This window comes from Octopus sinensis, linkage group LG6 (genome assembly GCF_006345805.1).
Source record: "Octopus sinensis linkage group LG6, ASM634580v1, whole genome shotgun sequence".
Lineage (NCBI taxonomy): Eukaryota > Metazoa > Mollusca > Cephalopoda > Octopoda > Octopodidae > Octopus > Octopus sinensis.
The window spans coordinates 74,150,045-74,164,633 of record NC_043002.1 but is presented as its reverse complement, the minus strand read 5'-3'; the positions used below and the strand labels follow the sequence as shown (position 1 = coordinate 74,164,633).

Genomic DNA, 14,589 nt, shown 5'->3' with positions numbered 1-14,589 from the left:
CCAACAAGAAGAGATCCAGTTTAGTTTTAAAGAAGCCCACATCCACACCATGCAAGTCTCTCAGGCATTTAGGGAGGATGTTAAAGAGCTGTGGTCCTCTGAAACCGAAGCTGTTGCAGTATCTGGTCCTGTATTTTGATGGTGATGTTGGAATCTTTGGCACCATGCAGTGGCGCCCCATTCTGCGGTTGGGGTAACTTTGAATGCCAAAGTTTGGGAAAAGACCCTCCAGGATTTTCCAGATGTATATCACCGCATATCTCTCCCACCTTCGCTCTAGGGAGAAGAGGTTTAATACTTTCAGTCTTTCCCAGTAGCTGATATTTTGCATTGAGTCGATCTTCTTTGAATTACTTCAAGTTCTGATGTTAGTTTTATATTGTGTGGTAACCATAGTTGGGAGCAGTAGTCCAAGCGGCTGAGGAAAAAAGTTTTCCAGAGGACCATCAGTGTCTCCTTCTCTCTTGTTCTGAAAGTTCGGAGAATCCATCCAGCTAGCCGTCTGCATTTTATCACCAGATTAGTAATATGCATCATTGCTCATGTCAATGCCCAGGTCACGCACTGATTTTGACTCAGGGATTGCAATTCTTCCCGGGCCAGTGTATCCAGTCTGCATGTCGTTTACCTTTGTGTGCCAGTAGCGCAGGGCCTGGAACTTACCTGCATTAAACTGCATGTTGTTGTCCTCAGCCCACCTGTATATTGTATCCAACTCCTGTTGCAGATGTGCAATATTTCCAGGGTTTTGTATTGTGTGGGAGACTTTTGTGTCATCTGCATAGCTAGCAAGGGTGGCCATCTTAGCAACTGAGGGCATACCTGAAAGAGCCGCTATGAACAGCAGTGGCCCCAAGACAGTGCCCTGTGGAAACCGCTTGTTATTTGTGTTTCCTTGGAGGTGGCTCCATTGGTCACAACTGCCTGTCTTCTATCTTTTAGGAAGTTGTGCAGCCACTCTCCAAGTTTTCCGCCTATACCAAGACCATGCAGTTTGTGACAAATCAGACCATGGTCGACTTTATCAAAGGCTTTTGCAAAGTCAAGATATATCACATCCACATTTGAGCCATTTAGTAGCTGTTTTAACACCCAGTCATAGTGTTGCAGGAGCTGTGTTAGGCAGCTTCTACCTGGTCGAAATCCATGCTAGGTGTCAGTCAGCAAGTCATTTTCTTCAAGGAACATGATTAGTTTCTTGCGGACTATTCGTTCCATGACTTTGCTGATGTGTGAGGTCAGAGAGATAGGCCTATAATTTTTAGCATCTGCTCTGTACCTCCCTTATGGATAGGGCATATATATTACCCCCTCTTTCAATTTGACTGGGAGCTTACACTTGCACTGCAAGAAAGCTCTGAAAAAGAAGCTGTAGCAGTTTTGCAAGGGCTCGTTTGCATGATTTGAGAAGGATCGCTGGAAATCCATCAGGTCCAGCAGCTGATTTTGTGTCAATCTCATCTATGGCCAGTGTATCATCATCTTCAATGTTGATGTACTCAATTTTTGCCTCTTTGGCCACAGGTAAAGTGGCAAAGAATTCTTCTGGGTTGTTACTTGCCTGTGTCCTAGAGGTGTAGTAGTGAACACGCTTGGAACTGTTCATTCAGTATTTCACTTATCCTCGTAGGATTTCCTGTGAGAGAGCCATCTTTTTGGAAGAGAAGTCCTATCTCTGGTGCACTGTGGCTGTCTCTTGGCAAACTTAAAGAAAGCTTAGGGTTGACTTATTTTCTATTACCCAAGCTTCTTTATCTGCTCTCTCCTTTTCATGAGACTGATGCAGACTTTTCTCAAATTCCATTAGCATTCTCTCGAGGCTGAGACGTCTCACCACTTGGTGTGCTGCTCAGGTGGTTCGCAATCCTTGTCCATCGTCTCATAAGAAAAAATCCTTTCTCTAGGGATCCTGTTTTGTTTTTGTGTGTGCTGGCCCTGCACACTGGGACATATTTGTCACATATGGCTTGTATTATGGACATGAAGTGTTTGTGTTTCATGTTAATGTCCAGTGTGAGAGACAGAGACATTTAGGCCAATCCTTTTGAGGATCTCTTTTGATCAACTTCCAATTTGCTTTATGAAAGTTAAGTGGAGAGATGTGGATGCTTCGTATAGGCTGTGTGTCTGGGGGGCTTTTGGTCCATACATAGACAGCTCTATAATGTTGTGATCCGAGATCATTGTCGGCATCACTTTAACATTATGGATAATATCCATATGTTTGTGAAGCAGCAGAGATCCAGTATATTATCTGCCTTTGTTGGTTGCAGCACTATTTGCTCCATGAAAGAGGCATTTGTGAGATGGAGCGGAATCTGCCTGTGCCTGCTGATGGTGTGTCATCCCTGGGAGCATCTTCCCCCCAGGCCATTCCACATTGGGGAAGTAAAGTCACCCATGAAAAATACACTGTTGTGTTGTTCCAGATTGGTGAGAACTTCTCCTATTTTGTAGGCAGTCTTCAAACATGCTGAGTGAATACGGCATCTGGTGGCGATATGTAGTAATATGACGATATTCAGTTGTCTTATGTGTACAATTTGAGTGTCACACACTGAGTTTGATATGACAACAGGACCGGGGCGTGAGGTCATCTCGGATGTACATTGCAACTCCACCATGGCTCCTCCCTTTTCTATCTGAGCGTATATGACTGCATATTGCTGTATGTGTATTTCTGCATCCCCTATATCGGGTCCACAAGATGCGTTTCTGTGAGTGCCATGTGTTATGTGTATGTATATCTATATATAATATATATATATATATATATATATATATATATATATATGTATTATGTATGTAGTATGTATGTATATATATTATAATATATATATATATCATCATCATCATCATCATCGTTTAACATCCGCTTTCCATGCTAGCATGGGTTGGACGGTTCAGCTGGGGTCTGGCAAGCCCGAAGGCTGCACCAGGCCAGTCAGATCTGGCAGTGTTTCTACAGCTGGATGCCCTTCCTAACGCCAACCACTCGAGAGTGTAGTGGGTGATTTTATGTGCCACCGACACAGGTGCCAGATGAGGCTAGCAGACGGCCACGCTTGGATGGTGTTTTTTATGTGCACCGACACAGGTGCCAGACGAGGCTGGCGAACGGCTACGATCGGATGGTGTTTGTTACGTGCCCACAGCACGGGGCCCGTCGATGGCGGTACTGGCTACGGTCCCGTTCGGAGGTTTTTCCTTGTGCCACCGGCACTGGTACCACAATGATACAAATTCCATTGATATTCATCTCTTTGATTTGATTCGATTGACTTGACTTTCACTTGCCTCAACAGGTCTTCACAAGTATCACAAGCAGGAAGGTATGCACAGGTGGAGTGACTACGTCCCAGGTAGTGGCCATGGGTTATGGCTTCACTCTCTTGCGGGTCTTCTCACGCACACGCATACTTCCATCTATATATATATATTATATATATATATATATATATATATATATATATGTACATATATATATGTATGTATGTATGAATTAGCTGTCAGGAGGAAAGTAAAAAAAGTGTGACGTCAGATTGGCCCACCTTCTATTTGGAGACAGCTAAGCGCTTTACGAATGCGAAACTATTAGTCATTTTTATAACTGGATATATATCTAATTTCCCTTAATTTCATGTGTGCTTTTTTTTTCGGATATATGCACTGACTAAATATGTATGACAACATTATCCAAATGTGTCCTTCCATCTTAAAGAAAGTAACTGTTACACGAAGGAGATTTTACTGCAATTTCTAGAGTGTAGAACAGCTGTGTATATGAGCACTCGAGTTTGCTGCGGAAGGAAATAAAAGCAACAAGTTAGGTCAGACCGAAGTTAGTCCGAATGGAAAGAACATGTATTAAATAAATAGGAAGTAAAGTTGCTTCTACATTCCGGCTGAATGAAAAATAGAGTCCAGCTTCGGAAAAGTTTTGTTTGTAAAAATTATAATGAAATATAAGTCAGTAAATACTTTACCAATCAATAAATAACCAACGAGGAAGAGAATTTTCAAACCATCACGATAGCCAGCCAATTTACAACTATACATCTACTGCGATTATTTTCGAACAAAGTAATTTTAAGTTTTACGTTTGTTTGATAACAATTTTTTATGTCTAAATAATCAACAATATTGTTTCAAAAATCTCTTCAAACTTTATTAAATATATTCAAATACAGAATCAAAGAAAACTGTTGGCTTCGCTTAAGTCATTTAGCAGTTGGGAAATTTTTTGTAAGTTTATTTTATTTTGGCACTAATTAAGCTTTTAAATTTTTTAAGTTCTGATTCAGCACAAGAGCATTTACCAAGTCTAGTTTTGTCGTTATTTTTTTAACAATAATTTTTGTTTGTTTATAAATTTTCTCTGAATGTTAATGATAAATTATTTTCTATTTAACACACTTCTTTTAAACTGGATAATTCTGTCAGTGATTTAAGTTTTCAAAAGTTTAGAGAATCCAGTGTCCCATTGAGCGATGTATACACGTTTTTGTTTTGCTTATGTTTGTTTATTTACTAATTACTTTTTTCTTTGCTTTTTCTGTTACTGTTTACTTTTATAAATCTGACTTTAAACGAAACTAACAAAACACGTAACTTATTACATTGGGCTCAAAGAGGCTAATCGTTTAAGTGAGTCTTCTCCACCACCAACTTATTTTAGTATGCCTTTTTAAATCTCCGCTGCATTTGTTTTCTAAATACTGTAAGTATTATGTAGTGAATAATAAAAGCATCGTATCCTTATAATCTTCAGAAAAATGGATATTTTCTACAAATACCTCTCGGATTGTGTAGATTTGATGGTGACCGGTTATAAAGTCACAATTAATTTATGGTGACCAGTAATAAAGTCACAATTTATGGGAACCGGACAAAACCCTTGTGACTTTTTTTTTTTTTTTTTACCTTGATTCGATATGATTACATCGCAGTTTAAAGTGAATGGAAAATGGAGGGCGCGCATGCACGCATACATACTGACACACAAACATACAAAATGAAACTTAATATTTTGAAGATAAAATTGTTGTGTTTGTCCACTCTGTTTCTGGACTACTGCTCTCAGCTATGGTCACCGCACAGTGTCACTTTAATAGCGGATCGTGAGGCAGTTCAGTAGTGCTAGGTACATCAAGATTGCGTCAATGACACGCTTGAGCTTTTGTGGGGAACTGAAAGTATTACGACTCTACTCACTGGATCGAAGACGGGAGATGCGGTGATAAAATCACTAATATACATATGAAAGATCTTAGAGGGGCTGGCACCAAACATTGGCATCAGAAGATATACCAGCCCAGAACAGGACGCCACTACACTGTCTCAAATGTCCCAGCATCTCGTCTAGCGCTTAGGATTCAAAGCTCCACAACTATTTAATATTTTGCCAAAAAAAAAACAAAAAAAAAACAGATGTACATGAAGTGTGAGTAGATGTTTCCAAGAAGCAACTTGACATTCTGCTGTCCAAAATCCGAGATAAACCGACATCATGGCAAGAATCTCAAACAAGGGACGCAATTAAACTCTCATTTACCAAAAGCCAATCAGACAGGAATGGTCATTGAAAAGATGATAATATTGGTGGGTGCTCCTAGTATTTTGGGGAAATGAATTTCCTTAAAATAATAGGTATATATAAAAACAATTTATATTCATTTAAAAGAAGAAGAAAATGGAGATTGTGCAGTTAATAATTGTTTATTATTAACAGCAAATTGGTCATCTTCACTTACAGCCATTTCAATTTACATAACATGTTATGGCCTGTTATTTATATTTGTGTAACATTCTCTGTTTTTTCTTTTCCATCCTTGTTTTCATATACATTTGCTGCTTTCTTCCAAGGAATCTAATGCTCTTGGCTTAGTTTTCCCTTGGGACTGGCCAGATTGGAGCAATCTCGAATATAACCAGCCAAAATTGCAAAGATAATCAGGAACTCGATTGAGGAAAGAAAACTCCGAATGACCCAGCCTTGTTTTCTTTGTATCATCTATCTCGATGTTTTGCGTTCTTGTCCCATTTTGTATTACATACATACACACACACACACGTATATATATATATATAAATTTAGATTCAGATGAATATGGTACTTAGGTTGAGGCACCAGAATTTAGTATGGTATTATCCATACAATTTCAAAATAAGCAGCAAGGATATCCAGAGGTAATACAGTTCGATCGTTTCAAGCAACTCCAATTAATTTAAACGCAGAGCAATCTTCAGCTGCATAAAGACATAGAATTTAATTAAATTAAAATAGATGGACGCATTAGTATAATTTTACCTCAATTCTTCAAGAAGGTAAGGAGATAGACAAAGAACATGCTGTCTTCACTTTAAGCTGAAGTGAAGACAGCATGTTCTTGTCTATCTCCTTACCTTCTTGGAGAATTGAGGTAAAATTATACTAATGCGTCCATCTATTTTAATTTAATTAAATTCTATGTCTTTATGCAGCTGAAGATTGCTCTGCGTTTAAATTAATGTAATGATTGCATTGTTCAATTAATTGGAGTTGCTTGAAACAATCGTACTGCATTACCTCTGGATATCCTTGTTGCTTATTTTGATATCATGATGATCGTCATCATCGTTTAACATCTGCTTTCTATGCTAGCATGGGTTGGACGATTTGACTGAGGGCTGGCAAACCAGATGGCTGCACCAGATTTCAATCTTGATCTGGCAGTGTTTCTACTGCTTGATGCCCTTCCTAACGCCAACCACTCCAAGAGTGTTGTGGGTGCTTTTACATACCACCGGCACGGGGCCAGTCAGGCAGTACTGGCAACGACCTCGCTCGAATCTTTTACACATGCCACTGGCACAGGTGCCAGTAAGGCGATGCTGGTAACGATCATGCTCGAATGGTACCTTTTACATGCCACCGGCACAGAGGCCAATTAGCCGCTCTGGCAATGATCATGCTCAGATGGTGCTCTTAACACCCTACTAGCATGGGGCACAAGTGCCAGTAAGGCGACGCTGGTAACGATCACACTCAAATGGTGCCTTTTATGTGCCACTGACACGGAAGCCAGTTAGCCGCTCTGTCAGCGATCACACTCGTATGGTGCTCTTTGCACCCCGCTAGCACGGATGCAAGCAGGGTTTTAGCGTCCAAAGAAGGAAAAGGTACGCATAAGTGGGCTGGTTACGCCCCTGGCATAGGCCACAAGGTTATGGTCTCATTTGGCTTGCTGGGTCTTTTCAAACACAGCATGTTTCCAAAAGTCTCAATCACTAGACATTTCCTTGGTGAGGCCTAAATTTCGAAGGTTGTGCTTCACCACTTCATCCCAGGTCTTCCTGGGTCTACCTCTTCCACAGGTTCCCTCAACCGCTAGGATGTGGCACTTTTTCATACAACTATCCTCATCCATTCTCACCACATGACCATACCAGTGCAGTCGTCTCTCTTGCACACCACATTTGATGCTTCTTAGGTTCAACTTTTCTCTCAAGGTACTTACACTCTGTCGAGTATGAACACTGACATTACACATCCATCGGATCATACTGGCTTCATTCCTTGCGAGCTTACACATGTCCTCAGCAGTCACAGCCCATGTTTCACTGCCATGTAGCATGGCTGTTCGTACACATGCGTCATACAGTCTACCTTTTACTCTGAGCGAGAGGCCCTTTGTCACCAGCAGGGGTAAGAGCTCTCTGAACTTTGCCCAAGCTATTCTTATTCTAGCAGCTACACTTTCAGTGCACCTTCTCCCGCTACTGACTTGATCACCTAGGTAACGAAAGCTATCAACTACTTCTAGTTTTCCTCCCTGGAATGTGGCGGAAGTTGTTCTCTGCGCATTTTCAGAGTTTAATGCTCCCGACCATCTGCCACATACAAAAACTATCTTCCCAGTTAGCTTTCCTTTGATATTACTGCACCTCTTATGTGTCCATAGCTTACACTGGGTACATCTTATAGAGTTTCTACCTACGTCTCTACTACAGATTGAGCAGGGCCATCTACCTGAAGGGATTTGTGGTTTGCCTGCCTTCGTACTTATTAGGACTTTGGTTTTAGCTAGGTTGACTCTAAGGCCCTTTGATTCTAAACTTTGTTTCTACACTTGAAACTTCTCCTCTGATAGTGACTCAGCAATTAGAGCAAGGTCATCAACATAGAGGAGCTCCCAGGGGCATCCTGTCTTGAATCCCTCCGTTATTGCCTGGAGGACTATGATGAATAGGAGGGGGCTGAGGACTGAACCTTGGTGGACCCTTATCTCTAGCCTGAATTCTTCAGTGTACTCGTTGCCAACCCTCACCTTACTGACAGCGTCCCTGTACATGGCTTGCACGGCTCTCACTAACTATTCATCTATCCCTAGTTTCCTCATTGACCACCAGATAAGGGATCAGGGGACCCTGTCAAAGGCTTTCTCCATGTCAATGAAAGCCAAGTACAGGGGCTTATCTTTGACTAGGTATTTCTCCTGCAGCTGTCTTACCAGAAATATGGCATCAGTGGTGCTTTTCCCTGGCATGAAACCAAACTGCATCTCATCCAAGCTGACTCTTTCCTTAATCAGTTGGGCTATGACCCTCTCCATAACATTCATTACCTGATCCAACAGCTTGATACCTCTGTAATTATTTGTATCTAAAGTGTCACCTTTACCTTTGTAGCAGTTGACTATTATGCTGCTACACCAGTCATTGGGTAGGACTCCTTCGTGTATCACCTGGTTAACTATACGGGTGACTAGGCTATAGCCGACACTGCCAGATATTTTGAGCATCTCTGCAGTGATTCCTGGTGGGCCGGGGGCTTTCCCTGTCTTCATACTTTTAATTGCTTTATCTACCAAGGTACTGTCAACTCGGATAGCTGGTCCCTCTGTTGGGTCGACATTCGGCAGACTGTCTTTCTCCCATTCATTTTCTTTATTCAGCAGCCTTTCATAGTGGTGTCTTCAAACCGCTCTCTTTGCAGCCTCATTTAGTGCAAGTGAGCCATCATCCATGCGAACACATTTCGCTCCAACATCATGATTCTCTCTCACAAACTGTCTTGCAACACAAAATACCTCAAGTCTTTGGTCCTATGTCTCTAAATCTCTGTCTGTTTGCAGGATCTTTAAGTCTCCAGACCCTTCTTCTCTTTGCTGGTCGTCTTCTGGGCATCTATTTAGCCCTGATCCTGAAGTCACTAACTACCAGTCTATGTTGTGGGGTACATTCTTTGCCTGGGAAGGTTTTGGCATTTATAAGCAGCCATCTTTACCTTTTTCTGGTAAGGATGTAGTCAATTTGGCTAGTGTGTCTGCCAGAGCAGTGGGTGACGAGGTGACTGGCAGGTTTTCTGAAGTTAGTATTAGTATGTGTGTGTGTATATATATATATATATATATATAGGGAGAGTTTATGAAAAAAACAAAAGATGAAGTCAGGTGGTGTACAAAACAAACAGATGTATTAGTATAGCACTCAGGAATAGAAAAAGCCTCTTACGTTTCGATCCTACGCTCTTCTACAGAAAGGGACACAGAAAAAACAAGGAGAGAAAAAAATATGTGTAGTAGTTAACTATCATGGCGACTTTATATATATATTAAATTAGTGGACATGCTAAAAGGAGCAGTCAGAGCCCAAACCACAGTTAAGAGTAATTTCGAAGGGGACGAAAAATAAAAACATTTCCTATAGTTACCACTTGTACCTAGGTTTCAAACATTAATGAACAAATAAAATAATTTGTTATCTGTGTTCCTGGTTTACAATGCAGATAACTAGGCCATATCCCACACCACCAGATATTTTAAGCATCTCAGCAGTAATTCCTGGTGGGCTGGGGGCTTTTCCTGGCTTCATACCCTTAATTACTTTATCTACCAGGGAGCTGTCTATTCGGATAGCTGGTTCCTCTACTGGGTCAACATTTGGCAGGCTCTCCTCCTATTCATTCTCCATGTTCAGTAGTCTTTCATAATGGCTTCTCCAAGGCTCTTTCTTTTCTGAATCATTAAAAGCAAGTGCACCATCATCCATGTGGACACATTTCTCTCCTGTGACATCACAATTTTCTCTCACACACTGTCTTGCAAACCGAAATACTTCAGTTCTTTGGTCCTCACGTCACTGAACATTGGCAAACTTCTTCTCTTCCGCTTCGCTCTTGGCTATGTATACCTGCCTCCCTTCTGGCTACCTGGTACAGTTCCCTGCTACCCACCCTCCAGGCTTTCTAGGCCTGTTTCTTTGCTCTAATGTCTACCATACTATTCCACTACCATGTAATTCTAGGTCTGGAAGGGACTTTGCACCATCCGCAGACTTGGTCTGTGGCACTCAGCAAGCTGTCCCATAGGAATTTCCAGCTACCTTCTATGTCTGATGTCTGTAGTTCCTCCTCCCTCTCATCAAATTTCTTGATGGGGATGTCCCTAAATCTCTGACCATGTAAAGGGTTCTTTAGCTTCCAAATCCTTCTTTTTTGGATTGTTCTGCTTCTTGGTATCCTTCTGGCCTCGAGCCTAAAGTCACTAATGACTAGCCTATGCTAGCAGAGGGGTACATTCTTCATCAGGGGTGGGGCTGTATTTAAGAGCAACCCTGCGTCCCGCTGTCTGGTGAGGATGAAATCAATCTGGCTAGCAGAGTCACCTGATTGATAGGTTATCATGTGGCTATCTGGCTTCCTGAAGTTAGTGTTGCAGATTAAAAGGTTACAACATGCATCACAAAACTCCAGTAGCTTAGTTCCCTCATCATTTCGGGAACCAATACCATGGCCCCCGTGTATGCTAGTGAAGATACCAGATTGCCACCCAACATACCCATTAAAATCTCCAGCCACAAAGATAAGGTCATTGCCACTTGTCTTTGAAGTAGCCTGTAGAAGGGTATCATAAAAATGAGCTTAAGTATTCTATCGCATACTCTGACAACCTCTATGACTTTATCTGACATGCCCATTAAAATCTCCAGCCACAAAGATGAGATCATTGTCACTCATCTTTGGGGTAGCCTGCAGAAGAATATCATAAAAGTGATCCTTCTGTTCATTTGATAAGCCCCCTTGTGGGACGTAGGCAGAGATAATTGTAGCTATACCATTCTGCAAGACTAGCCTGAGTTTAATCACTCTATTGTACACCCTCACTACCTCTATGACCTTATCTACCCATTTCTCTGCAAGAAGTATGCCCACACCCCTTATTTCATCACTATTACCTTCCCAGAAGAGTTTATACCTATTGCTTTGCCTGTGAGAACTCTAGCTGAAGCTCCTCTCCACCTTACCTCTTGTACACAACATACATCAATACATCTCCATTCAAGCATCTTGACACTCTCGTTAGACCTACCCTTCAATGTGCCTACATTTACAGTGCCAACTCTGAAAACTAGGAAAGAGATATAGGAGGTAACACAGGAAGGAGAGATGCTATTCAACACCTGTAAAGAAGGTTCCCATGATCATTTGGTAACAGACGTCATAATAGTTGTTCTTGCTTTTAATCTACCGTCATTCATACATTAGAATTGTTAAAGTTGTTGCCTCTACTGAGGAGTGGGAGTAAGGAAGCATTGTATATGAAAGTGTTTGGGGCATTGTAAATATAAGCATTAATATAAGCATTATGAGCACTGTGGGTGTAAGCATTACTGATGCTACAGATATAAGTGGAGAAAAAAAAGAAAAGAGAGAGAGAGGTGGTAAGTGGGCTGCTATCTGGTTTAGTTAGTCCAGAGATGTGGGATGGGGTGAGAAAGGAAAGGGTGGCAAGATTACCAATATAAGAAGAGATAGAGAAAGGGCAACTGGATGTCCGGTGAGAGAAAGAGATTTCTGGTATTGGTGGTGGGGCTGGGAAAGGGTGGGTGCGACCACAGACACGGAAAAGTCACTTTAAGGGGTAGAGCAAACAAAAAAGAATTATTTTAGAGAAAAGTACAAAATGTGTATATACATGTAGCCAAGAAACAAGGTTAGTCATTTTAGGGGCAGAACAAACAAGAACGAATTATTTTAGAGAATAGACGAGTTTGAATGAATGAAGCATTTAAAAATAGCAAGAGAAATTCTTAGCTTGGCTGTGCATATTTTCAAGTGTCATGAAACGGCCAAACACATGGAATAAACTAATAAAAGTCTGAGAGGTGGGGGAACAGGTGTGGAGGTGACAGCCGGAAATGGATGAAGATGGCAGACTTTGCCCTAAGCTAGTAAGAGAAATAGTAGGGAATAGCCTTTGCAACAAGATATAAGAGAGATACAGATTGGAAAAAAATTATTTTAGCAAATGGTATGAAACATGTATATATATATATATATATATATTTGTAGTCAAGAGGGACAGATTGCAATTTGGAAATTATTTGATGAGGGACATTATGTAATTAGGGTAAGATATTGTGAAGTAATCAAGTAGTTCAATAGAATTGATAATAAGGATAGACATATTTATAGATGTCGATATAAATGATTACTACTCCTCAATAAACCCCATAGTACCAAATAGTGCCTCATCTTTACTAAGCATCATACTAACTTGTCTTACCAGGAAATTAATATTATACTTACAGCATGTAAATCATTAATGAAATTTAACAATAAATACTGGACTAGGAAGGACACACCTGATTACTTTGACATAGCTATGGGCTTGATTGATTCGGTGCAAGTCACCTATATTGTAGGAATATATATACTGCATAAGTTTAATAGTGACTTCCCAGAAATAGGTAGCAGCCTATATCAGGACGATACATTATTTATTACTAAAACTACTAATAATAGAATATTAGAAAATTATAAGAAAATATTTCATAGAGGCTTCAATAGGTTTGGTCTTAAGATTTCAGTTGGAAATTATCACAGCTCAGTAAATTTTCTAGATGTTAATCTTAATTTACTCACAGGAACCATGCACCATATCATAAATCCAATCCAAAGCTGACATATATAAATTTTGAAAGTAATTATCCTAAAACAATCTTAAATTGCTTAGTTAAAAATATTCAGCATAGAATTAATTACCTTTCATGTAGTCAAGAAATTTTTAATATACTCGTAAATAAGGATCATTATAACTCAGCATTAGCTGACAACGCATTATCATCCAACAAGTGAGGTTGTTCATTTTCAGTCTTCCATGAAAAACATATCTGGTAGTGAGGAAGTATTACCTTGGAAACCGATGTGGGTTGGTAACAGAAAGGGCATCCACTTGTTGAAAACCAGCCTCAACAAATTCTGTCTGATCCATGATAAAGTGGAATATTAAATGAGGATGATGATCACACACACACATTATATGTGTGTGTTTGTGTATGATGTTTATCCTCCTTATAGCAACAACAAACAGGAAAACCAACCAGAAGGTATTGTTTCAGGTAATTATTCAAGTATGAATAATTCTGCAACAACTACTAGATATTATAACTTTCTATGCAATATTATTGTTTAAATGAAAAGCATCCTTAGAACCTTTGCTATTCTCTTCCCATGAGTGCCAAAAATTAATAATGACGTGATATGTTTAGCCTTTTTTTTCAGAATTGAATTGAATTCTGTTGTCCCTAAAATTTGTCATATTATTCTTTTTCAGTATTTCAAAGAAATTCATTTTATTTTAACATGGTGTTTATATCTTTTAATTTTTGTGTTTATATCTTTTAATTTTCATTTATCTATTTTTGTATTTTTATAGAATTATTATGGAAGGCACCAGTTCAAATACTGTTTCTAACATTCGTTGTTCAGGTATGTCAAGTTGCCTGTTACATTGTAATTTCATCTTCAAGTGACCTAATTTTATTTAATACTCTTCATTACATGTCTTTGTACAAACTCACCTTACAATATATTTTTCACACTCTGGCACCTTATCACAATTTTCTAACTCTTCCCCCTCTCATCCACTCTTCTAAAACACAGATAGTCATATAGCTCTTCTTCAGCAAGAAACCCATTCTGCTCTGATCCTTTTTTCTTCTCTACTCCTTGTGCTATTGGCATAAAGCACCCCCTTTCTACTCAAGCTCTGTAGTCTTGCAAACAGCATAGTGACTCCAATAGTGCTGGTAGTATGAAAAAGCACCCAGTACATACTGTAAAGTGGTTGGCATTAGGAAGAGCATCTAGCTGTAGAAACCATTCAAAACAGACAGAGGAGTATGATGCAATCTTTGGGACCATCAAATCCTGTCAAACTGTCCAACCCATGCCAGCATGGAAAATGGACCTTAAATGATGCTGATGATAATGGTTACTGCTTATTCTTAAAGATCAAGCTTCTTGGTAACATATAATGTATGTGTTGGTCTTTTTACTTACAATGTGATATAACTAAAATATAAATTTCTAACATGAGTACAAGGCCACACATTTTGGGGGAGACATATGGTTTGTTATATGTATACTAGCACTTTATTTTACCAACCCCAGTACTTCATTACTATTTTATTTTATTGACTTCAGAAGGATGAAAAGTAAAGTTGACTTTGTCAGAATTCAAAATCAAAACATGAAGAAGTGTAACTAAACAGGACATGGTATTTTCTCTCTGTTACCAACTGCCCTAGTCTAATTAAGATATT

General features: G+C 39.7%; 2 protein-coding genes across 6 annotated transcripts in view; one reads left to right on the top strand and one right to left on the bottom strand.

Moving 5' to 3' along the window:
• The window catches only part of LOC115213022, a 15,339-nt gene extending 11,236 nt beyond the window's left edge, over positions 1-4,103 (bottom strand). The window contains exon 1 of one of the 2 annotated variants that reach the window (XM_036504023.1): positions 3,991-4,103. The gene's annotated coding sequence lies outside the window, so the exon portion shown is untranslated. Of the gene's footprint in view, positions 1-3,986 lie in introns of both variants that reach the window. The other variant, XM_029781921.2, reaches the window with a different exon arrangement.
• LOC115213021 overlaps positions 3,949-14,589 on the top strand; it is a 25,952-nt gene continuing 15,311 nt past the window's right edge. For 2 of the 4 annotated variants that reach the window (XM_036504021.1, XM_029781918.2), the window contains exons 1-2: positions 4,106-4,245; positions 13,701-13,753. In XM_036504021.1, coding sequence (XP_036359914.1) covers positions 13,708-13,753 — 46 coding nt within the window. In that variant the 5' untranslated portion in view covers positions 4,106-4,245; positions 13,701-13,707. The other 2 variants (XM_029781919.2, XM_036504020.1) reach the window with 2 other exon arrangements.